This window comes from Ovis aries, chromosome 1 (genome assembly GCF_016772045.2).
Source record: "Ovis aries strain OAR_USU_Benz2616 breed Rambouillet chromosome 1, ARS-UI_Ramb_v3.0, whole genome shotgun sequence".
In the NCBI taxonomy this organism is placed as follows: Eukaryota; Metazoa; Chordata; class Mammalia; order Artiodactyla; family Bovidae; genus Ovis; species Ovis aries.
The window spans coordinates 249,127,000-249,153,549 of NC_056054.1; the positions used below are offsets into that span (position 1 = coordinate 249,127,000).

A 26,550-nucleotide genomic window follows, 5' to 3' on the forward strand; every position below is an offset into this window, starting at 1 on the left:
TAATGTGTTGTCTAGGTTTGTCATAGCTTTTCTACCAAGGAGCAAGCATCTTTTAATTTCATGGCTGCAGGCACTGTCCTTAGTGATTTTGTAGCATAAGAAAATAAAATCTGCCACTGTTTCCATTTTCCCCCATCAATTTGCCATGAAGTGATGGGACTAGTGCATTCTCTTGGAAAAACTCTATTAACCTTTGACCTGCTTTGTTTTGTATGCCAAGGCCAAATTTTTCTGTTACTCCAGGTTATCTCTTGACTTCCTACTTTTGCATTCTAGTCCCCTATAATGAAAAGGACAAAGGACATCTGTTTTGGGTGTTAGTTCTAGAAGGTCTTATAGGTCTTCATAGAACCGTTGGACTTCAGCTTATTCAGTATTACTGGCTGGGGCATAGACTTAGATTACTGTGATATTGAATAGTTTGCCTTGGAAATGAAGAGATCATTTTGTCATTTTTGAAACTGCATCCAAGTACTGCATTTTGGATTCTTTTGTTGACTATGAAGGCTACTCCATTTCTTATAAGGGATTCTTGCCCACAGTAGTAGGTATAATGGTCATCTAGTTCAATTCACCCATTCCAGTCCATTTTAGTTCACTGTTTCCTAAAATGTTGATGTTCACTCTTGCCATCTCCTGTTTGACCACTTCCAATTTGCCTTGATTCACAGACCTAACATTCCAGATTCCTATGCAGTACTGCTCTGTACAGCATTAGACATTACTTCTATCACCATTCACATCCAAAACTGGATGTTGTTTTTGCTTTGGCTCTGTCTCCATTCTTTCAGGAGTTATTTCTCCACTGATCTCCCATAGCATATTGGGCACCTACCAACCTGGGGAGTTCATCATTCAGCATCCTATCTACTGTGGATAGAATAGTGACTGTGGCTCAGATCATGAACTCCTTATTGCGAAATTCAGACTTAAATTGAAGAAAGTAGGGAAAACCACTAGACCATTCAGGTATGACCTAAATCAAATCTCTTAGGATTACAGAGTGGAAGTGACAAATAGATTCAACGGATTAGATCTGATAGACTGTGTGCCTGAAGAACTAGGGACAGAGGTTCATGACATTGTACAGGAGGCAGTGATCAAGACCATCTCCAAGAAAAAGAAATTCAAAAAGGCAAAATGGTTGTTTGAGAAGGCCTTACAAATGGCTGAGAAAAGAAGAGAAGCTAAATGCAAAGGAGGAAAGGAAAGATATATCCATTTGAATGCAGAGTTCCAAAGAATAGCAATAGGAGATAAGAAAGCCTTCCTCAGTGATCAGTGCAAAGCAATAGAGGAAAATAATAGAATGGGAAAGACTAGAGATCTCTTCAAGAAAATTAGAGACACCAAGGGAACATTTCATGCAAAGATGGGCACAATAAAGGACAGAAATGGTACAGATCTAACAGAAACAGAAGATGTTAAGGAAAGGAGGCAAGAATACATAGAACTGTACAAAAAAGATCTTCATGACCGAGGTAACCATGATGGTGTGATCACTTACCTAGAGCCAGACATACTGGAATGTGAAGTCAAGTGGGCCTTAGGAAGCATCACTATGAACAAAACTAGAGGAGGTGATGGAATTCCACTTGAGCTATTTCAAATCCTAAGAGATGATGTTGTTAAAGTGCTGCAGTCAATATGCCAGAAAATATGGAAAACACAGCAGTGGCCACAGGATTGGAAAAGGTCAGTTTTCATTCCAATCCCAAAGAAAGGCAATGCCAAAGAATGCTCAGATTAATGCACAATTGCACTCATCTCACACACTAGCAAAGTAATGCTCAAAATTCTCCAAGCCAGGCTTCCATAGTACATGAACTGTGAACTTCTTGATGTTCAAGCTGGATTTCGAAAAGGCAGAGAAACCAGAGATCAAATTGCCAACATCCGTTGGATCATCAAAAAAGCAAGAAAATTCCAATAAAACATCTATTTCTGCTTTATTGACTACACCAAAGCCTTTGACTGTGTGCATCACAAAAAACTATGAAAAATTCTTAAAGAGATGGGAATACCAGACCACCTCACCTGACTCCTGAGAAATCTGTATGCAGGTCAAGAAGCAACAGTTAGAACTGGACATGGAACAACAGATTGGTTCCAAATTGGGAAAGAAGTACGTCAAGGCTGTATATTGTCACCCTGCTTAATTCACTTATATGCAGAGTATATCAGTGAAATGCCAGGCTGGATGAAGCACAAGCTGGAATCAAGATTGCTTGGAGAAATATCAATAACTTTAGATATGCAGATGATATTACCCTCATGGAAGAAAGTGAAGAGGAACTAAAGAACCTCTTTTTTTGTTTCTTCTAAAGAGCCTCTTGATGAAAGTGAAGGAGGAGAGTGAGAAAGTTGGCTTAAAACTCAACATTCAGAAAATGAAGATCATGGCATCCGGTCCCATCACTCCATGGCAAGTAGATGGGGAAATAACGGAAACAGTGAGATACATTATATTCTTGGGCTCCAAAATCACTGCAGATGGTGACTGCAGCCATGAAATTAAAAGGCACTTGCTCCTTGGAAGAGAAGCTATGACAAACCTAGATAGCATATTAAAATGCAGAGCTATTACTTTACTGACAAAAGTCCATCTAGTCAAAGCTATGGTTTTTCCAGTAGTCATGTATGTATGTGAGAGTTGGACTCTAAAGAAAGCTGCGCACAGAAGAACTGATGCTTTTGAACTGTGGTGTTGGAGAGACTCTTGAGTGTCCCTCGGACTGCAAGGAGATCCAACCAGTCCATCCTAAAGATCAGTCCTCAATATTCATTGAAACAACTGATAATGAAGCTGAAACTCCAATATTCTGGCCACCTGATGTGAAGAACTGACTCATTGCAAAAGACCCGATGCTGGGAAAGATTGAAAGTGGGAGGAGAAGGGGCTGACAGAGGATGAGATGGTTGGATGGCATCACTGGCTCCATGGACGGTGATGTTTGAGTAAACTCTGGGAGATGGTGATGGACAGGGAAGGCTGGCATGCTGCAGTCCATGGGGTTGCAAAGAGTCAGACATGACTGAGTGACTGAACTGACTAACTGATGGGACCAGGAAGCTGAACAATGAAAGATACAGAGAACATAGATAGAGAAAGAGGTAGTATGTAACAGGGACTTTAAAGACATATGAAGGGAAGGCAACAGACAAAGGCAGAGAAGTCCATGGAACACCATGAGTTATCAGCAAGCAGAAGCTGCAGCAGCAGCAGCGACCAAATGGCAGCACAGAGATGACTCCAGCATCCCTGCCCAGGCAGTAGAACTACTGATGTTACCACTAGAACTCTTGCTACTCCATACACTGTTCAGTCCTCTGTGAGCGCCTTCTCTGTGCTGGCCTTCCCATCCTTATTTCTCCTTAGTTCATTGCTATATCTCCATCACCTAAGAGTAAGCTGAACCTTCTATCTTTGCATCCTAAAAGAGGTAAACAAAAATCCACATCCATCTAAGGCCATTGTGTCTCCACTGCCAGAGCCAATAGTTTCAGTTCAGTTCAGTTCAGTCGCTCAGTTGTGTCTGACTCTGCGACCCCATGAATCGCAGCACACCAGATCTCCCTGTCCATCACTAACGCCTGGAGTTCACTCAGACTCACGTCCATTGAGTAGGTGATGTGATCCAGCCATCTCATCCTCTGTTGTCCCCTTCTCCTCCTGCCCTCAATCTCTCCCAGCACCAGAGTCTTTTCCAATGAGTCAACTCTTCACATCAGGTGGCCAAAGTACTGGAGTTTCAGCTTTAGCATCATTCCCTCCAAAGAAATTCCAGGGCTGATCTCCTTCAGAATGGACTGGTTAGATCTCCTTGCAGTCCAAGGGACCCTCAAGAGTCTTCTCCAACACCACAGTTCAAAAGCATCAATTCTTTGGCACTCAGCCTTCTTCACAGTCCAACTCTCACATTCATACATGACCACAGGAAAAACCGTAGCCTTGACTAGATGGACTTTAGTCGGCAAAGTAATGTCTCTGCTTTTGAACATACTGTCTAGGTTGCTCATAACCTTTCTTCCAAGGAGTAAGCATCTTTTAATTTCATGGCTGCAATCACCATCTGCAGTGATTTTGGAGCCCCCCAAAATAAAGTCTGACACTGTTTCTACTGTTTCCCCATCTATTTCCCATGAAGTGATGGGGCTGGATGCTATGATCTTCGTTTTCTGAATGTTTAGAAACCTGCTAACGCAGAGGCTGTATTCTGGCTCTCCAACCTCTGCCTGTATGCCCTCCGTGCAAGCCCAAGGAACACACAACCTTCCCCGGCTGCTGAGTGATGATCAAAACTTGAAATGCCCTAGCAGCATGTAGGCTTTCCAGCACTTTCTCCTGAGCACTGTGGGATAATTACTATTGATTGGAAGATGTCATAAGACTTGAGAAAGGGCACCCTGGACAAACTGGGCACATGAGTTAGACGAGTTGCCTTGGACATTCTGAGCTGTACAATGTGGGTAATATATCACCCAGGATTTGCGAGAACAAATAGGCTACTCCATTTCTCACAGCAGAGTGCCTATGCTTTACAAACTCCTCTAGTGATACACTGTGATGATCAGAAGGCAGGTGCAGCCCCTCCGAGACACATGGCAAAGCTGCCTTCAGCCGACAAGACTGACAAGAGCAGGCCCACCTTGCCAGCCAGGCTTGCAAACTGGCTTGACGTCCACCTGCACCAGGGTGTCCTGCGCTGCGGGCTTCTGTCCACAGTCATAGGCGGTTACTAGGATCTCATACTGGTGCTGCTTGTCATAGCTCAGCTTCTCCGTGTTTCTGACGTTGCCTGAGGACACAGAGACATTGAAAATAATTTCAGATCAAGTGAACCACGTTGCAGTTCTTCAAAATCCCTTCTGCCCTCCTCCAGCCTTCACCAGAATAAAATGTCCCCTTTTCCTATCTCTTTATAAAAGCCAGGACACGTAAGGAGCGTGGCTTCCACATGTGGCCTGCTTGAGCCTTAGTGGCAGAGGCCTAGGAACTGCTGGCTGGAGCCACTCCAGCTGTGGGACAGAACTGGCAGGGAATTCTGTGCACACATCTGGAACCCAGCTGGTTGTATTCAGTATGGGGTTGTCAAAATACCACCCAAAACTGCGCCCACATGGCTACGTCCCCGATACAGGGTGTCGTGTGCTTATGTTACAGGAAATCTCTGGGAAAAAGATGGAATTCAGAAACTTCTCAACATGTATTTATTTTTTAACATCTGGGCTCTTCGCCAGGAACATGCGCTGCCTCTTCTCACATTATTTTGCTACCAAATAGGAAGTAAAATCAATAAGAGAAGACGTGTGACCTCTCTTCTGAAAGCTACACAGAATAATAGATTCCTTGCCCCGGTGGCAAAGACATTTTTCTTCTCCAAGAGAGATCAGATATTGTTTCTGAGCCATTTGTGTGTTTTTGTTCCCGTGGGTTAGATACAATGGTTCAGAAATATTTGACAATTAATGAGCAAACTTTTATTTGATTATTTTTGCTGAAATACAATTTTGGTTTCAAAAATGAATCAAGGCCTGATGTGCATTTAATTCTTTTAACTGTTTGATTCCCAGAGATTAAAGTCTTTCTTTCAGAAGAATAATTTCATTCTGGCTTTTCTTTTCCAATGAAAATTAGAGTTGACAGCAAATTAGAACTCAAATGATACCATCATCCTTTGCTAGACGCAAAATCAAGAAGATGAAAATTAAAAAACAAATCAACAAGCAAATACACAAACATGGAATCACTGACTCAGGTACACAATTTCTGTGTAACTTTGTTGAATTAAAAAAATTATTAAAGTATAGTTGATTTGTAATGTTGTGTTAATTTCTGCTGTTCAGCAAAGTGACTTAGTTATACATACATATTCTTTTGCATGCTCTTTTCCATTATGGCTTATCAAGGATATTGAATATAGTTCCCCATGCTATACACTAGGACCGTGTTGTTATCTATCCTACATGTCCGGGTTTGCATCTGCTCATCCTGAACTCCCAGTCCTTTCCTCCCCCACACCCCTTCCCCCTTGGCAACTACTAGACTGTTCTCTCTGACTGTGTGACTCAGGTATATATTTATTTCAGTCTCAGCTTGGGGCCCTGCACATGCGTGAAACGGCTCAGTGTGGGGTTGGTAACATTCTCTGTGGCTTCTGTTAACAAACTAGTTCATGGTTATAGGCATCACAAGGGAGTACTTCTGCCAGGTGGAAGCACTGTAATAGGACCATGAGAATATGCTTCAGCAACATCAAATTGAATTTTGAACAAAATGTTTTAACTTTCTCTTTCTTTAAAGTTAAATGGCTCTCAAAAGATACACCTCGTAGAAGGGGAAGGCTCAGGGTTTATAGGCCGTGTGACATTCAGCAGACCAACACTATTGATTGTGGGAGAAAAATAAACACTCAAGATCACAATATTTGGCTCAATTTACCGCAGCTCCACTTGAGTAAGAAGTCTTAATGAAACTGTCTGAGAAACCAACTCACTTTCTCCACCACCACCAGTTTCACACAAGGGAGAATGGGTTTCAGAGGATAGGATTTGGAGCATTAGATAAACATGAGAGTATAATAATGTTGCCAATGGTTGTGGGGGAAGGGTTGTATTTGGCTAAGTCACACTTAAAAAAAATTTTTTTTTAAGATCACAAAAAACCATCCTTTTGCTTTTGTGACAGTTGTTATTATTCTCCCAACTTGTTAATGATTTCTCCTAGTGGCATCTTCTCAGGAGACCTGAGTCCACAGCTACCCTAGGTGAGCACTGATCTCTGTGTGTATTTCTCTGTTCCAAATGAACCTGGGAAGCTAACTCTCAAAGAACTATCAGTATCTACCATGTGTCACAGCGAAAGTATTTTTTGAAAACTCAGCTGGGGCAGTGGATTCAGTGAGACAAGCGCACTGATCTACACCCTCCTTCTGTCGGAATTTAAACTGGGGCAGCCATTTTGGAAAGCTACACAGGTTGGTCACTTTGCAACTGCTCATACCTTTTGGCCAAGCAATTTCACATCTAAAAACTTACTCCAGGAAAATGATACAAATTGCAAACCAACAAATATGTTCATCTAAGCATTATTTATTATTAAAACATTGAAAAAGAATAAAAAAACTGGATGCCCAATTGTCAGGAGACAAGCTAAGCCTGAATAGCTGCTTAGATGGACTGCTTTTCACAGTAAAGTATTAATTATTAACTGCTTTATGGATAGAGAAAATCCATGCAATTAAATGATAAGTGAAAAAGGGAAAGTGTGGCCTTACTTTTGTTTCAAAACTTCATGGAAAAAGTGCTGGCAAAATGTCAGTGGTAGTTCTCTTTGGTGGGATTACAAAAGTGACTTCATACTTTTCTAGGCTGCCCAGTTTCCCACCAGGGGCTTGCAGTTCCTCCTCTTCTATTCAGGTGGAAGGGAAGTATGTCCACGTACTTGAAGGTAAGCAGACTTGGGCTCACACCTCACTCTTAGATGGCCAAGGGCCCTGACTCTCCAGGGCAGCCTGTGGAGGGCTCAGTGGAGGCTGTATGAAACCAACCACCGCTTGAAAGGTACGAAAGCCTGCTGAGTTGAGGCGGGTGTCCTGGTGAGCCCTGCACCTCCCTGTGCGGTCCTCCCCGTGCGGTCCTCCCCAACCCTGGTTGAGTGCTTGCTCTGTGTCGAGTCTGAGGAATGCCTTGTGAGATCCGCCCTCTCACACAGGCACAGTATTTGTTTGTCTATTTCGGCTGTGCTGGGTCTTTACTGTGGTGCTCAGGCTTTCTCTACTTGTGGCTGATGTGGGCTTCTCCAGTTGCGCTATGCAGGATTAGCTGCCCCACAACATGTGGGATCTTAGTTCCCTGATCAGGGATTGAACCTGTGTCTCCGGCACTGGAAGGCTGATTCTTTAAATAACTAGACCACCAGGGAAGTCCTTCAGGCACAGTATTTAATTCCCATTTTACAATGAAGATCTGATATCAAGTTTAAGTAATTCATCAAGGATCTCCTTCTTCCCCTCTCTCTCACAGTGGTGGGCAGAGGATTGAGACGAACCTTGGTATTTTTGAACTTAAATACCATTGTCATACATTCCAGTCAAATATCACTGAGGACAGTGATAATATCACTGGTGAAAAAGCTTTGGGATCAACATTCAGGGGACCTGGCTCCAGTCCCCATTCTGCCAGCTCTTTACTCTTTAGGAATCAGTTTTTCCATCAGTTCAACAAAAGTGAGGCTCTAGGACCTACCAATCTGAGAGAGACTAGTCAAGTACTAGAAGATACAGGGGGCCCGGAAGGCATCTGAAATGGATCCAGAATATCCCAAGAGGTGGCAGTGCCACCAACTTGGTTACCTGCTCATAATTTCAGCTTGAAAATCCATGGGGAGTGAGTAACCTTCATGTCCGAGTCACCCAGGCAAGTATCTGATAGTCATGGTGTTAGGAGTGGAACACTCTCCATGCCAGGTACCCTGTTAACACCATCCACAGGCACTGCCTCTCCTCGAGGCCTCACTGCTACTGCCATGATCTCTCAGGGGAAGAGTTCAAGGGAAGGGAGGCCGAGGACCCCTGGGTGGAAGAGGTTGATTCTTGCTTTCAGACTGGTCAAATCACTTCCATGTAATGTCATCTGTCCTCCCTGATGCCTTGTTTCCCTTCTTTCCCCCACAAGCAAAGAGTCTGGCAGGTGGGAGGGCCCCAGAACCATCTCCCTAAAGTCCTGGGGCCTGAATGAGTGGACCCCAATTCAGCAGTACTTTTTCTAATGTGCATGTGAAGAACTTCTTCAAGGAGCTGGGAAGGTCGCTGGGAGAAATGATGGATAAGGGCCAACTGGAAAGCTCATTAGAATGGGAGCTGCTTCTCCGTCTGCCCTGAGGTCCTGCCTTCATTACTGGAGAACTGCTTTTGTAAACCTTACCATCAAGGGCCCACAATCCCTGGGAGTGCCCGCTTTCCTCTACATCTCAGGCTGTAAACCAACGTTGGAGGCAGAGGCCTGGCGAAGGACCATTACTCACTTTTAATGAGACAGCCAGGGAAATAAATTGGCATATGTTAGTGAAATGGCTCATCAAGGTGAGTAATTATCTTCGTGGCTGGGGCAGTTTACCCTCTGATAAAGGAATTAGCATCTCCTCTCTCCCAGGGCTGCGGCTCTCCAGAACTAAGGCAGGAGGCCAAGGGCAGCTTGACCACTCATTCTGGATGTCCTCCTCCCATCCAGTCCAGCTCTATAGCAAGGACTCGTCACTCCCCCAGTTCCAGAGCTCTCAGAGTCATAGACTGCACAGCTGACCACAGGAGACCAGAAAAATACAAAGCGTTACTCTATATTTTATACAGTGGGGTGCGAGTGCCTGCGTGTGTGTGCGGTGGGGACAGATCAGCTACGCCACAGGGCCTTGTAGGAAAAGCTATCCAGAGCAGTTCTGGCAGGCTCTACATTTCATTAAATTACCTGCTTCTTAAACCTGAGCCAAACTTTAATTACAGTACAGTAGTTTCTCCTTCATTTTCTCATGCACTGATTTTGTGTCCCACAGAATTAACCTCTAGTGAGTGATGCCCAGGTGTGTGATGGACACTGGCCATGTTTTTGAGCATCTTATAAGGAAACGTCTCTATTATCACGTTATCTGCTTTATGAATATTGGTTTCATCTTTCGAGACAGATGATAAATTCCAGGATGCCAAGGATGAGGGAATCTGTAACAGTTCCCAGGATGCAGAGCACTCTGTTACAGGGTATGTTTCTCCCTGGTCTCAACATCAGGAAGCCTGGGAAGTGCCGAAGATTTGCAAGCAGGTGATGGTATTTCCCTCTAGGCACTGGCTACCAGGAGGCTCAGGGCTAAGTCACTGCCTACCCCTCGGTCCGGTTCAGGGCAAGCTTTGTGCACCACCTTCATCCCTGATGCTGCCTTTCTAGTTGGGTTTTTTTTTTTTTGCTACATGGTAAGCTCCATGTGAGCAGGCCCGCTTATGCTATGACTTCCCTACTCTCTCTATTCCCAGTTTCCAAACTATGCCTGGCACTTAATAAACACTGACAGAGTGGATGAACCTCAGGTTATACAAAGTTTACATCTTTGAGCAGTTAAATCCTGTTTGAAATAAAATGAGGATAATATACATATAACCACACACTCGTGCTAATAATGAAACAATGTAGTTGGCAAATAATTATCATTTGATTGACATCAAATTATTGAGAGTTGAAGTAGGCTGAGCTGCCTGGGCCTCTGCTTATGGTGTTTATACTGGAATGAGTTTTTAAAATAATGCTGATGGGGAAATATTCAAATGGCTTTCTAAGTTTAGTTTGAGATTGGGGTATAGTGGGACATGTCTTTCATTCCTCATTCCAACTAGGGTGGAAATTGTAAAAAAAACATTGGCAAGAATGGATATAGATGATGTGGCACTATATACGATGGAATATTACTCAACCACAAAAGTGACGGAACTGCGCTGTTTGCAAAGACACGGATGGACCTAGAGACTGTTATACAGAGTGAAGTAAGTCAGAAAGAGAAAAACAAATACTGCATATTAATTCATATATGCGGAACCTAGAAAAATGACACAGATAAACTATTTGCAAAGCAGAAATAGAGGCACAAATGCAGAGAACAAATGTATGGATACCAAGGGGGGAAGGGAGGGTGGGATATACTGGGAGATTGGGATTGATATATTTACACCACTATGTATAAAACAGATAACTGATGAGAGCCTGCTGTATAGCACAGGGGACTCTGCTCAACGCTCTGACCTAAACGAGAAGGAAATCTAAAAAAGAGGGGATGTATGTACACGGGCAGGGGATTCACTTTGCTGTACAGCAGAGACTAATGCAACATCATAAAGCAACCATAATAAAAATTAAAAAACAAAACAAAAACCAAACAAAATTGGCAAGAACTTTAAAGATTCCTATAGATTAGAAAATCTACAGCTTAGAAGGTGTTTCCAAAATCTCCACCTGTTTTTTTAGCGTCTCTTTGGGAGCAAACTGTTTTGGTGCAGAAGTGATGTTACAGTTTGTTATATGGAAAACTAAGATGTGGCTGAGTTGATGGTATGGCTCACGCTTGAATGACAATAGGAAAATTCTACCAGAAAACCAACCTGTCTTCGGCATCCAGATATACGGCATCGTGAGTTCTATAGACTATTCACTAAAGAGGTTTACAAGGGGTCTTGGGAATGGGAACCCACTCCAATATTCTTACCTGCAGAATTCCATGGATAGAGGAGCCTGCCAGGCTACAGTCCATTGGGTCACAAAGAGTCGGACACAACTGAGCGACTAACACTTTTACTTTAGACCTGACTGGGCTGATAATTATGTGAAGTCATCCCTTTTAGTGCAGGGAATGTATCCAAGCACTGGGTACAGAGCCTAGATCAGGGGTGGCAGGGAGGCATCATCTGGCCAAGTACATTCAGAGCCTGAACTTAGCCTTTCAGAGGGGTGAGGGGTGGAGCTGTTCCCTGCTCCCATCCACTGGGGTCCTCTAAGAACACTCACCATTCCTGTCGATGGCAAAAGGCACATCAGTTGTGACGATTTCATAGTTGCAAATCTGGCTGTACTGGGGGGAGCAGTCTTCGTCGATGGCCTCCACTTGCAGGATGCTGTCATAGATCTTGCCCTCCGTCACGATAGCCTTGTAGGCTGGCTCTTTGAAGGTGGGAGCAAACTCATTGACGTCCTTCACCTGGATATGGACCACGGCCCTAGGACAACACACGGGAGGGAAGAGATGCCAGTAATGAAAGAATTGCACCAGACTTCTGCACTTCCCAAGGGCACTGACTCAGGTCCCAAGGCCAAGAGAGTGGAGAAATCATGACAATTGGGGTGGCTGTTGTCTGAAGGCCCTGTCCCCGCCTCCACTGAGATGCCTCTGCCTGTCATGCCCCAATCCTTTGAGATGAATTCACCCCAGAGAGATACCCCGACCCAGATTCTTTGACCTTCCTTGTTACCCAGCTTCAGGCAACACATTTCCTCTAGAATTCAGTGGTTTCCAAGCTTTTTGGCACCAGGGACCAATTTCGTGGAAGATAGGTTTTCCATGGACTGGGGGTGGGGAGGGGATGGTTTCAGGATGATTCAATCACATTATATTTATTGTGCACTTTATTTCTATTATTATTACATCAGCTCCACCTCAGATCACCAGGCATTAGATCCTGGAGGTTAGGAATCCCTGCATCTCTCCAGCTCATTTGTCTATTCACACCCCACTCAGTAAGAATTGAGTTCAGTTCAGTTGCATCCAACTCTTTGCGACCCCATGGACTGTAGCACGCCAGGCTTCCCTGTCCATCACCAACTCCCATACCTTGCTCAAACTCGTGTTCATCAAGTTGGTGATGCCATCCAATCATCTCATCCCCTATTGTCCCCTTTTCCTCCTGCCTTCAATCTTTCCCAGAATCAGGGTCTTTTCCAATGAGTCAGTTCTTTGCATCAGGTGGCCAAAGTATTGAGTCACTCTTACTCTGACTCAATTTGAGAGAGTTATAATCCCAAATGAGGCTTCCTTGGTGGCTCAGATGTTAAAGAATCTGCCTGCAATGCAGGAGGCCAGGGTTTGATCCCTGGGTCAGGAAGATATCCTGGAGAATAAAATAGCAATGCACTCCAGTATTCTTGCCTGGAGAATTTTATGGACAGAGGAGCCTGTCCACGGGGTTGCAAAGAGTTGGACACAACTGAGTGACTACCACTTTCACACTCTATAACCCCCAAATGAAGGACACTGTGACAGACAGAAGCATATGGCCTGGCAGAAATCCAGGGAAAGGTCCCAACCAGTTCTGCAGGGATAGGTTGGATCATAGAAAGCTTCCTAGAGGAAGTGACAACTGACCTTAGTCCCGATAGTACGATAGTAAAATCGTGGTGTCTGCATGTGAAGCAGAGGGGTAGAGTATTCCAGGGGTAGAAAGTGACCCGTGCTGATGCCTGCAGGGGCCTGTGGACCTAGCCACTGGTCTGGCAGGATGGAGCTTCAAGGAGTGATGCGCATGCGTATCGAAACAGACAGGCAGGCAGGGGAGGGAGGCAGGGAGCTCCGTCAGGTCACTCACTTGTGAGATTTCTTCCAGGCTGTCTCCCGGGGCCCCGTGCCACAGTCATACGCCTGGATGATGAACGTGTACTCCTTCTGCAGCTCACAGTCGATGGGGCTCTTGGCACGGAGCCGGCCTTCTCCAGACGTCTTGTTGAGCACCACAGCCTCAAAGGGCAACTCCTGGCCGTGTATCTTGAATGCACAGATTTCTCCTGCAGGAGGACAGAAGGAGACAGCAAGTGTCTTAAGAACAGCCAGACTGCACACAGAGCTTTGACTGGACCAGATTTACAAACCCAAAAGCCCTAGGCCATTTTCCTCCACGCAGATAACTGTCAAGCTGGAAGCAGTCTTTAGGGAGCCAGTCCAGCTTGTTCCTTTCCGGGATGGTAACACCGGAATGTCCCCCATCCAGTGCAGCCGGCAGAAAAAGCAAGGGGGTGGGGAGGGTGGTCATCACGCAGGGGAGCTGGCTGTTCATCCCAGTTTGCCAATTTTCCTAGCAGGTTTCTTGCCTGCCCTCTGCCCAGTATGAGATTAAGGAATTTGACCACAGTCAAAAGACAAATGACTACAGAGGAAAGGAGAAAAAGGCCAAAGCTTTCACTGTCTTTTGTTCTGTGACAACATCCTCGATTCTTGAAAGTGTGCTCTGTGAAGCAGTGACCTGGGCATCCCTGGGGAGCTTGTTAGGATTACAGCCTCCTAGGACCTGGACCCTGGACCTCCTGAGTCAGGAGCTGTATTTTTTTATTTTTATTTTTTTAATATGTCCATTATATCTTTTTTCTAAAAGTATAGTTGATTTATAATATTGTGTTAATTTCTGCTGTATAGCCAAGTGACTTGGTTATACATAAGTATATATGTATATACATTCTTTTGCATTACAGTTTATCACAGGATATTGAATATAGTTCCCTGTACTATAGTAGGACCTTGTTTTTTATCCTATATACAACAGTTTGCCTCTGCTAACTTAATTAGGGTCCCCAGGTGACCTCTTTGCTCAGTCAGTGTGAGCAGCGCTGCTCTGCTCTGTCCTTTACTCCTGGTTTAAGGACCCCACATTGCTGCATCCCCATTCATGTCTCTCATCCACTACTTCTCCTTGGGGCCTGGGACAGACACCACTCCAAGCTTGCCATTTTCTCTCCCAACAGTGGAGGTGAGTCTATGTGAATTTCAGAATCCCCGTGGAGCCTGAGAAACCATCTGCTTAAAGAACTGACCACGCTGTAAAATGAATGCCTTTTTCTCCCTCAGCTGGGTTCATGCGTATTATACCTTTTTCTCTGCATTAAAATGATAAAGCAATGAAAATATCTTCTTTACCTCAATTGGCAAATATTGATTTCTTGAACCCTGACTGTGAGCCCTGTAGTAAGTGTTCTGGAAAGTCCTAAAGGTTTGAGACACATTCTCTCCCTGTGTTGAGGGAGCTTACAGACTTGTTGGGGAGACAATGTGTTGATGTCCAGAAGGACCATTCATAGTGCAAAGAGCTGGGTGAGCATCATGTGACATGGGCGTCAAGGGGTCCAGGCTGCTGGTGAAGAAAATGTAGGCTTGAGCCCAAGGGCCTGAGTCATGTTCCAGGTTTGCTACTTACTAGCTGATTTAGTCAAATTATGTTGACTCGCTGGGTTTCAACTGTGTCGTCAGTCAAAGCACCCAGGAGACGATGTCGTAGGGAGAGCATCTACCTGGCATGCCCCAACCCTGATCTGACATTGTCCCAGCTGCACTGCTGGGACCAGGGTGAGGTGCCTACTGTATATACTTTAATGGGGTCCTCACATTCAGAGTGACCAGGCACCTGTCCAGCTGCTCCAAAGAAGACAGCATGAGAAGGGATAACATGACTGCATGTCTGCTCTGCCCAGGCATCCAGCTTTGTGCCCCCACCCAGGTGATCTGGTTTAATCATCTCAGCAAACCTGCAAGGCAGACATTGTATACCAATTAGTACAAATTAACAACAAAAAGGATCAGAGAAGCTATTGCTTGCTCAAGGTCACACAGTGAAAGTTGGTATAAACCCTGGGTATGGCTGAGTCCTGTCTCCACACCCTTTCTGTTTCACTGCACCATCTCCAAGCCGGCCTTCTCAGAGGACCACTGCAGGAATTGCTTCCGGTAACATTCTAAAATCCTGTTCAAGCCTCACTCAGGAGAAAAAGCCCCCATTTTACATAGAGGAAGCATGCCCTGATCTCTTACTAACAATGTTTCCTGAGATGGTTAATCAATACCAATTTTACCTTTAGGCTTTTGTTTTTTACTATTTTATCGATCCTCAATTTCATTATGAACACTCCATTTTCACTACATTCCCTCCTGGCCATTTCTCAAATGTAGTCATGGAATAATGAACAAGACAGACAGTTTGTGGGCCAGGCTCTAACAAGAACACCGCTTCCCATTCTGTCACTGCACTGCCTCTTGGACAAGACTAGGCCTACGGCCTTCAAGGTGGGAAAGGGGTTTCATCCCATCCTCAAGTTTCATTTCTGCTCTGAATTGGCTGGGTTTGAAGAGATGGACTTCTGACATGCCTGCCTTGAGATTCTATCTCAAGATCAACGCCAGTTACGGGAATACTAGCAGTAAATGTGCCTAGATTAGTTCTAGGGTATTCTCTGAAGTTCCCAACTATTGCCACAATTCTAAGAGTCATTGGATCCTTTCTCTTTGAAAAGTCCAATTAAACTGAATGTAAATGAGGGCAATTCTCTGTTAGAGACACTTGATCTCATCTAGAGTAGTCCTCAAGGCTCAGAAATCCTGAACCAGAAGAAAGGAGAGGAAGGAGGAAAAGGCAAAGGAGGAGGGGGAGATCTAGACACAGGGGAGGCTGAGAAAAGTAAACCTCAGGGCCACATATTTTCATGGAACTAAATGCAGCCCAATTCAACTCAATAGAGCCAGTATTTTTTGAGTAAGTGCAAGGCACTGTGCTGGACCTGGAGACACAAAGAAAACAACTTGGATACCTTAAGGCAGTGGTCCCCAATGGTTCTGGTACCAGGAATTGATTTCGTGGAAGATGATTTTTTTCCACAGATTGGAGATGTTTCAAGTCATTACATTTATTGTGCACCCCATTTCTAATCCAGTGTCACCACTGATCTGACAAGAGGCAATTGGTCTGTGGCCCAGAGGTTGGGGATCCCTCCCTTAAGGCAGAAAGATACCCAATCCTCAAGTTCCCATTACCTCCTCGAAGAGACAGTGAAGTTCACAAGGGCTATGCCATGCTCACTTAGTCTGCACCAACTCATACTGAGATGGGACTTAGCCTCCTTTGAACAAAAACTAGAATCCACCCTAGTGAAATACATCACCCTCATTGATCTCACCTCTTCATCTGACTCGTGTGTTCTGGCTGCAAAAACATTCATTCATTTATTCATCCATTCATCCATCTCATAAATATTTGTTAGGAACTATGCTCCCAGCACTGATGAAATAGTGATGATCAAACCCTACCTAGTCCTGGGGTGATAGCAGTCCAGTGTAGGAGGAAGTTAAGGAATTGGGTAATCACCTGCTGTCAGCAAGGATGGTGATGGTGATATGTGCATTGAAGGAGGTACTAAGAGTCCTGACCTGGGCAGACTGGGCAGGGAGGTCTAAGCTAGATGTGATGGATGAGCTGAGATCACAGGAAGAGAAAAAGGGAGACAGCCAGGCCACAGGAAAGTGAACTTAGTTTCAAGCAGGGGGGGAACACATGGGAGTGCCCTTCAGCAGGAAGGGACAAGGGACTGCAGAGACCCGAGTAGAAGCAATGGGGCAGGGCCAGCTTCATGGATTTGCAACCGCAGAGGCACTCAGGGGCTGTGTGCTCAAGAGGGCCCTAAGCATGGTTGAAGTCTCTGCTATTGCCACACTGAAATTCTTAATAATGTTATCTTTAAACTTGGGTTTTGTAAACGAAATCTGATGGAACAATGGAGTCTTTCTTGAGCAATGGAGGTGGTCCCTATTCATTGCTCTCCATTCGTATCTAGTGGTCAGGATATGCCATGAGCAGAGTATTCTAGTGGACCCATGATGTGGAGAAGGAGATTCAGGAACCTCAGCGAGAGCAAGGTGAGCATGTGACATCTACAACTGAGTAATCCACTAGGCAGGGAGCTGATAATCCCATGAGGCTACCCTTTCTGTTTAAACCAAAATTGAACACAGAATGACGGCAAGTGACCAAAGAACCTTGTCATATCCTCTCTTACTATGTTCTTCCCTGCAGTAGCCAATCACTTAGGCTGAAAAGGACGACAGAGAGATAAAGATAAAACCGTCCATTATTCCTTTTCTTTTTATACCATCCTTACTACCAGCAAGCCAAAGGTACAGAACGTTGGTAGAGTATATGCATATGAAGAAGTGAAATGAAAACAGCTGAGTATTGCTAGTGTAGCATTTACACTGCTCTGGTGAAGAATAAAATATGCATGCATACCTGAGCTAGGACACGCAGATTTTGTAATTTTCAGAGATGCTGCATAGCCGTTAACTGCTCTTCTATTTGCATTTGAAACTGCCATTGCATAGTATAAAGACAAATGGTAGAAATTATGCTAATAACTGAAATTAAAAAATTTTTTTTAACTTAGAATCACATCAAATAGCAAATTAAAAACACAGCAAGTTGAAAGACTAAAAGACAGGAATGTGCTGGACAGAGTCCTGAGGAAGAGGGATATTTAAAATTGCAGTTCCCAATATCTGTGAGTGACACATTGGGCTGTCTTGATCTTTTGTGAGGCCTGTCACCAGAATGTGTTATTACTAATAAAGCACAGTAGTAGGAGGGTGATGTATTTAAAAGATCAGACCTAATGGCTTCCATATAAAAAATATCACTTTTAAAATCTTGCTTTCCCATCTGCTCTCCTGGGTGGGACAGTTGGTGTGTGACCTGTGTGTGGGAATTCAAAGCACAGATGCACACGCACTTGGGATCAGCAACGGACTCTGGTGAAATGGAGCCAGCAGCATCGGGCATTAACTGTGGCCTAAGGTGGTTGAACTCTGCTTCACCGAGAGCCCCCGGAGGGGCCAGACCAGTAGAGCAGCCTCTGCAGTGTCTGGAGGGGGAGGTCGTCATGTGGCTTCAGCCCCTCATCACCTCCCTCTTTCTCACAAATACATTTTCCTCTGCAGTAACACACCATATGACAGACACATCAGCAGAAATTGGTGCAGTTATCTCTTGAAAACAAAAACTCTCTTAATTCCTCCCATAAGATTCTGGGGAAAATGAATGAATGAAAAAATAGATGAAATTGATGAATGAATGAATGAATGAAACTGATTTTTAGAATATATTTTCTTCATACCCTTGAATACCCTTGACCAACAGATTGGGTTGACTTTATTTTTCAGGTGCAAAAACAGCCTCAGAGAGATTAAGTGGTTGACCCAAGGTCTCTTTGATAGTAAGGAGTGGATCAAGAACTGAGATCTAGACCCTTTGAATGTAAATCTTGTGCCATCTGTCCTTTCATGTTGCTTATCACTGGGTGGGTATGATGTTCTAGGAGAGCAGTTTTCAAAGTGTGATCTGTATACCCCTTGGGTCCCTAAGGACCTTTCTGCGAGGTCCTCAAAGTCAAAACCATCATATTAACACTAAGATGTTACGTGATTTTTACCCTGTTGATATTTGCACTGACGGTATAAAAGCAATGGTGAATAGAAGTGCTGATGCCTTAGTAGCGCCTGACTGCATTCTATGTGACAGGTAGTCAACTGTAAAAACAAAGGAAGAAGTCCAGTTTCACTTAAGAATGTCTTTAACGATGCAGTAAATATTACCAATTTTCATAAATCTCAATCCTTGGGTACATGTATTTTAATATTCTGCATAACAAAATGGAAAGTACTCATAAAGCACCTTTGTAGAACAAAGAATGGTAGGAAAAGCATCTGTGTGATTTAACTTGAGTGGGAGCTAAACTAGGATGTTTTCATAGGAGATGCTACCTTTACTTGAAAGAATGACTGACAGACAAGCTATGTTTATTTAAATGAGTGTGTGGCAGGCTTTCTTTTAAAGTAAGTCTGTCACTTCAAGGAAAAGAACTCATCATAGTGGTTAACCAATGATAAATTTGAGACTTCAATTTTGGAAAATCTGTGTCTGCCACAGACAGTGTGACAGTTTGCCAATGCTTTAATACTTTTCTGATGAAATGAGTAGTGGTATTAAGGAATGTAAATGTTGATAGGGTATAATGAAATATGTCAACTTTTGAAAGATCTACTTAACCTGAAATCAATATCTCCTAAATGACCAATGCATATTGTTATGCAGAATGTATGAGTAAAAGATTCATTCAAAGTGTGAAATGGACCAACGGATTTTAATACAATAGTGTAGAATAAGTTTATCGATGTGATTTCAGATTCGTTATGGTAGCTAAACTTAAAGAAACTATTACTGGGACTTCCCTGGTGGTCCAGTGGTTGAGAGTCTGCCTGTCAATGTAAGGGGGTATGGGTTCGATCCCTGGTCTGGGACGATCTCATATGCCCCAGAGCAACTAAGCCCATGTACCACAACTACTGAGCCCACACTCTAGAGACTTCGGGGCACAATAAGAGAAGACACCACAATGAGAAGCTCATACCACAACTAGAAAGTAGACCCTGAACGCCACAATTAGAGAAAGCCTGCTTGCAGCAATGAAGACCCAGGGCAGCCGAAATAAATAAATAAAAAAAGAAGCTATTACTTACAGCGTTCTGGTGCAGTATCAGAGAAGAATAGCTACGATTATCTGAAAAGATTAAAATACTCCTCCCTTTTCCAACTATATACCTGAGTGAGGCCCTATTTTTTCTTCACATACTTTAACCTACACAGCATATCACAACAGATTGAAGGGAGAGAAGTTATGAGGGTCTGCTGCTACTGCTGCTAAGTCACTTCAGTCGTGTCTGACTCTGTACGACCCCATAGATGGCAGCCCACCAGGCTCCCCTGTCCCTGGGATTCTCCAGGCAAGAACACTGGAGTGGGTTGGATTTCCTTCTCCAATGCATGAAAGTGAAAAGTGAAAGTGAAGTCGCTCAGTCATGTCCGACCCTTAGTGACCCCATGGACTGCAGCCTACCAGGCTCCTCTGTCCATGGGATTTTCCAGGCAAGAGTACTGGAGTGGGGTGCCATTGGCTGTCCTCTATTAAAGCAGACATTGAAGAGACTTCAAAAATGTGCATGGTGCCACTCTTCACACTAATTTGGTTTTGGAAAATTTATTTTTTGGGTCAAATCAGTTATATATGTTGACCTGTAATGAGTTTATTATTGTGATTTTTTTTTTAAAGTTAGTAAATTAGCATTTGGAATCTTCTCAATTTTTGTTTTGAATGCAGTAAATATCAGTAGATATAACCTAAACTGTTATTAGCAATGTTTAAGAGTATAAAGTTGTCATGAAACCAAAAAGTTTGTCATTTACCAACCATAGTTGCCAGCCAGGATTCCATATTCTATTCCTGGTACTTGCAACATGACCCATCACCTGTCAGAAATCTCTTGATCTCAGAGCAACTCAGTTTTCTCTGCCTTGCACTGCTGAGGCATTTGTAATAAGAAGAACCAGGCAGAGCTTGTTATCAACAAGGTGCTGAGGGTGGGACTTCATTTCCACATCTTCATTCAAACATGGATGGATAACCTCTGGCTCTGGAGCCAGCCAGGCTGGACTTGAATCCTCCATTATCTACATGTGTGACCTTGGGCAAGTCACTTATCTCTCTGCGACTGCTTTCTCATCTATGAACTGGCATGATATTAGTAACAGTTATTCATAGCATTCTTGGTTGTTGGAAGGATTAAATGAGTTAATACATGCAAAGCACTTAACAGTGCTTGCCATGAAGTAAGTACTATATATATGTTAGTGCTTACCATTGTTATTATATTGAAGAAAAGCCACACACTTCTGGCAAAGTCCCTGTTCATGTTGAGAATGGAAGAGGCCAAATGTGGAGTTCATTTCACCATCAGAAATATTCCCAATGTGTGTCACATGTGTCATTGAAAACAGTCTGAGGGCTTCCTTATGGTCTAGGGGTTAAGAATCCACCTGCCAGTGCCGGGGACACGGGTTTGATCCTTGGTCCGGGAATATTCCACATGCCATGCAGCAACTAAGCCTGTGGGCCACAACTACCGAAGCTCGAATGCACCAGTGTCTGTGCTCCACAACAAGAGGAGCCACTGCAATGAGAAGCCTGCACACCACAGCTGGAGAGCAGCCTCTGCTTGCTGAAATTTGAGAAAGCCCCATGTGCAGTAATGAAGACCCAGCACAGCCAGAAACAAATAAAAGTTAAAAAAAAAAAAAAGAGCATTTGCCTAACAAACAAACAGTCTGGTGGCTCCTTGAAGTACTTTACACTTATCAGTCACAGCTTGACAACTTTCCTGGATATTGTTGGCCAATGACTGCATCCTGTGAATCTGCAAAATCTCGTCCAGGGCCAGTCCTGCTTCATGGGGAGAGATTCTGAGGGGTGGGGTTTTTGTGTCCATCTGATTTTGCTCATCATGGTGACAGGAAGTTGCTAATGGCCTTTACTGGGCAGGAGTCAAGGGTGCCAAGGGCTTTCCTGGTGGCTTATTTGGTAAAGAACCTGCCTGCCAATGCAGGAGACACAAAAGACAGAAGTTTGATCCCTGGATTTGGAAGATCTCCTGAATAAGGAATGGCAACTAGCTGTAGTATTCTTGCCTGGAAAATCCCATGAACGGTGGAGCCTAGCAGGCTCCAGTCCATGGGGTCCCAAAGAGTCGGACATGACTGAGCGACTGAGCATGTACACACGTAAAGGTGCTGAGCGTCCTGTCCTGAGCGTGCCAGTCTTATACCACTGAGAACAGTCTCACCTGAAATGGCCATAGGATCTCCTTGAGAAACACTGCACCCCAAGCATGCAGATAGAATTGTTGGAACAAACATCAGGCCAGGTTCATGACCCCAGGTTTGAGGAAAATGATAGATCTTGTCAAGGCTTCCGCTTCAGATTGGTGAGGTCCCTGCCAATGGAGGATGGAACCATCTGCTCTGAGCTGCATGCTCTGTCCTTCCAGCACACACACTCGGCAGGCAGGGAATACTGACCACACCACCTGAGGGCTGGGCAGAAGGGTTTTTTAAAGTGTACTCCACACCTCTATGTGGAGCCACCTGTAGTCACATAAGGTGTAATAAAAAAAGACAGGACAAATGCTACTCACACCAGGTGGTAGTCATGCACAGAACATCAATTAAGGCTGAACTTATACTTTAAAAAAAAGGTTGGTTTCAAGCCCTTCCACTTCAATAAAAACTTGAAATTTCCAAAAGTGAAAAGTTGAAGGGAAAGGTTCAATGGAGTGTCCCTGAACTTGACTACCCCCTCATGTATCTAGGTGGCAGGAAGATCTCAGATCAACCAACACAGGCAGCTGGCCTTGCACTAAGCCCCAGCTCTGCTCTTCTCAGCTTTAAGACCTTGAGTGTATCCCAAGTTCCTCTTCACAGCTGAGGATATAGCCATGCCTAATCCTGAACGTTCAGTGAGGCTGCACTGACACCCTAAATGTGAAAGAATATTGGAAAGCATAAAAGTCTATCTACTTTTTATTATTAAAATTATAATAAATCCTGCCTGAAGACCTGCAGCAGCTAAAAGCATATTGGCAACTTACCTTGTTTCTATTAGAAACCAAAGGTGGCGGTGGGGGAATGTCACCCTTTACAGTTATCTACTCAGTATTGAGCAAAAATAAATATACTCTCTTATTTCAAAAGTCATTTTCATTTTCCTAAAGCTTTGTACTAAATAAAAATCCCCCTCTTTTTGGAAGATTAACACAGCGGTTACGTTTTTGCTGAAAAACCAATGAAGTTAATGCATTTTTTCCTTCTTCAACAATACTGTTGAAAGAATAAATGGTGTAGAAACCAATGTATATGCTAAGAGATTTGGAGTGATCCCCAGGGTTCAGTGAGTCACAACTGGGTCACAAAGAGCTTGGAGAGATGTCAGGCAACCATTTGTCTGGTTGGAGCCCATGGTCTGGAGGTGAAGGACTCTCAAGTACAAAAACATGTTGTGGTTATCATTCACTCATTAAATCTTCCCCAGGCATAAAAAAATATAATAAGAAAATGAATAATAATAATTTATAAAATTTACTCTAGCTCACATTTATTGGGTATTTATAGTGAGCCAGACATTTGTTTAGGGCTACAGCTTCCCTAGTGGCTCAGTTGGTAAAGAATCCACCTGCAATGCAGGAGACCCTGGTTCGATTCCTGGGTCAGGAAGATCCACTGGAGAAGGGATAGGCTACCCACTCCAACATCCTTGGGCTTCCCTGGTGGTTCAGCTGGTAAAGAATCTGCTTGCAATGAGGGAGACCTGGGTTGGGCAGATCCCCTGGAGAAGGGAAAGGCTACTCACTCCAGTATTCTGGCCTGGAGAATTCCATGCAGTGTATAGTTCATGGGGTCACAAAGAGTCGGACACGTCTGAGCGACTTTCACTTCACAGTGAAAACAAGTAGCCCGCTTCTCTCTGTGTGCTGACCAGCCTGGCCAGGGATGGGAGGTTTAGATGAACCAGAGACTAGCTCTGTCTTTGAGGACAGGAGAAGGAGGCAGACATACAAAGAGATGAGTGCGACAGTGTACTGTTGAGGCTGCAGTAGGTGTCTGTTCTGGGTGTTGTGAGAACATAAATGATGATGAGTCAATCTCTCTCTTAAATACTTCTAGAATTAGTGGTGGTTGTCATGCGGCCACCACCATAACTGCAAGAAGGAAAACCTTTCAGCCTCTGCTGAGACAAGACCCTGTTCTGTGGACACAGCCATGTCTTTCTCTTTGCAAAGGTTTTGGTGCTGCTTTTCCCAGTAGAAGGATCAGTGCCTAAGAGTAAGGCAAACCTAGATTCAAACCCTGACTCTTCACTTGTCTTCTCTAAAATTTATAAAAAGTTAAACTTTTCTACACTTCCAGCTCTCCATTTATGAAATGGGAATACAGCAATCTCCCTCCAATGGCCACCATATTATAATCAGAATAGTACTTTTTTCTTTCTGAAGCTGAGAATTTACAATGGCATCAACTGGGTTAAGTGATTCGTGAAAAGCTATACAATGGAATTCTCATTACAGCTGAATGAGGCAGGCAACAGAAAGGGATGGCAGGCCATATCAGATGGGCTCTTTCCTAGTTCTGCTGTGTGATCTTACCAGTGTTAATAATTCCCAGTCCTTCTGCTGATCTCACTGGTTGATCCTGAGGTGTCCACAATTCAGATAAGGTGTGGACAGACGGCAGAAGGAGGGAATGAGCAAGAATACCTCATTGACCAGGACAGTGACTGTTTATAGTGGCTGGATTTTTAATATTTGACAAGAGAGTGTTTAATTTTTGAGTGTATCAAAAATTACTGGATGCAATTACAGGATGGGGATAAGTACCTTTACCACTGCCAGTGGGAATGAAGACTGTAAAATAAGGGTAGAGAATCTTATTTTTAAATGTTACAATAGCCAGGACATGGAAGCAATCTAGATGTCTATCAGCAGACGAATGGATAAGAAAGTTGTGGTACATATACACAGTGGAGTATGATGCAGCTATTAAAAAGAATGCACTTGAATCAGTTCTAATGAGGTGGATGAAATTAGAGCCTATTATGCAGAGTGAAGTAAGTCACAAAGAAAAACACCAATGCGGTATATTAATGCCATATATATGGAATTTAGAAAGAGGGTAATGATGACCCTATATGTGAGACAGCAAAAGAGACACAGATGTAAAGAACAGACTTTTGGACTCTGTGGGAGAAGGCAAGGGTGGGATGATTTGAGCGAGTAGCATTGAAACATGTATGTTATCATATGTGAAATAGATCACCAGTCCAGGTTCAATGCATGAGGCAGGGTGCTCAGGGTTGGTGCACCGGGATGACCCTGAGAGATGGGATGGGGAGGAGGTGGAAGGGAGGGTCAGGATGGGGAACACATGTACACCCATGGCTGATTCAAGTGCATGTATGGCAAAACTACCACAATATTGTAAAGTAATTCACCTCCAATTAAAATAAAAAGAAGAAAAAAAATGAAGGGATCTTGTTTGCACATAGCTGTTGGATACAGGTGAAGACCTACAAAACCTTCTAGAACTAACATCAAAAAATGATATCCTTTTCATCATAGGGGACTGGGAGGCAAAAGTAGGAAGTCAAGAGATACCTAGAGTAATAGGTAAATTAGGCCTTGGAGTACAAAATGAAGCAGGACAAAGGCTAACAGAGTTTTCCCAAGAGAATGCACTGGTCATAGCAAATACCCTCTTCCAACAACACAAGAAATGACCACACATAGACATCATCAGATGGTCAATACTGAAATCAAATTGATTATATTCTTTGCAGCTGAATATGGAGACGCTCTATATAGCCAGCAAAAACAAGGCCAGGAGCTGACTGTGGCTCAGATCATGAACTCCTTATTGGCAAATTCAGACTTAAATTGAACAAAGTAGGGGAAACCACTAGACCATTCAGGTATGACCTAAATCAAATCCCTTACGACTATACAGTGTAAAGTGACAAATAGATCCAAGGGATTAGATCTGAAAGACAGAGTGCCTAAAGAACTGTGGATGGAGGTTTGTAACATTTTACAGGAGGTGGTGATCAAAACCATCATCAAAAGAAATGCAAAAAGGCAAAATGGTTGTCTGAGGAGGCCTTACAAATAGCTGAGAAAAGCAGAGAAGCTAAATGCAAAGGAGAAAAGGAAAGACATACCCATCTGAGTGCAGACTTCCAAAGAAAAGCAAGGAGAGAAAAGAAAGCTTTTCTCAGTGATCAATGCAAAGAAATAGAGGAAAATAACAGAATGGGAAAGACTAGAGATCTCTTCAAGAAAATTAGACATATCAAGGGAACATTTCATGCAAAGATGGGCTCAATAAAGGACAGAAATGGTATGGACCTAACAGAAGCAGAAGATGTAAGGAAAGTTGACAAGAATACACAGAAGAACTATACAAAAAAGATCTTCATAACCCAGATAACTACGACAGTGTGATCACTCATCTAGAGCCAGACATCATGGAATGCGAACTCAAGTGGGCCTTAGGAAGAATTGCTATGAACAAAGCCAGTGGAGGTGATGGAATTCCAGTTGAGCTACTTCAAATCCTAAAAGATGATGCTTCAAAAGTGCTGCCCTCAATATGACAGCAAATTTGGAAAATTCAGCAGTGGCCACAGGACTGGAAAAGGTTAGTTTTCATTCCAATCCCAAAGAAAGGCAATGCCAAAGAATGCTCAAACTACCACACAAATTTCTCTCATCTTGCATGCTAACAAAGTAATGCTCAAAATTCTCTAAGCTAGGCTTCAACAGTATGTGAACTAAGAACTTCC

The 26,550-nt window shown here is 43.6% G+C and overlaps 1 protein-coding gene across 2 annotated transcripts in view; it reads right to left on the minus strand.

Annotated features, from left to right (window-relative positions):
• Positions 1 to 26,550, minus strand: part of CLSTN2 (calsyntenin 2) — a 745,380-nt gene that overhangs the window by 168,678 nt on the left and 550,152 nt on the right. For both annotated transcript variants that reach the window (XM_042236283.2, XM_060395246.1), the window contains exons 3-5: positions 13,113 to 13,308; positions 11,542 to 11,750; positions 4,650 to 4,799 (exon numbers count right to left, since the gene is read on the minus strand). In XM_042236283.2, coding sequence (XP_042092217.1) covers positions 4,650 to 4,799; positions 11,542 to 11,750; positions 13,113 to 13,308 — 555 coding nt within the window. The remainder of the gene's footprint in view (positions 1 to 4,649; positions 4,800 to 11,541; positions 11,751 to 13,112; positions 13,309 to 26,550) is intronic.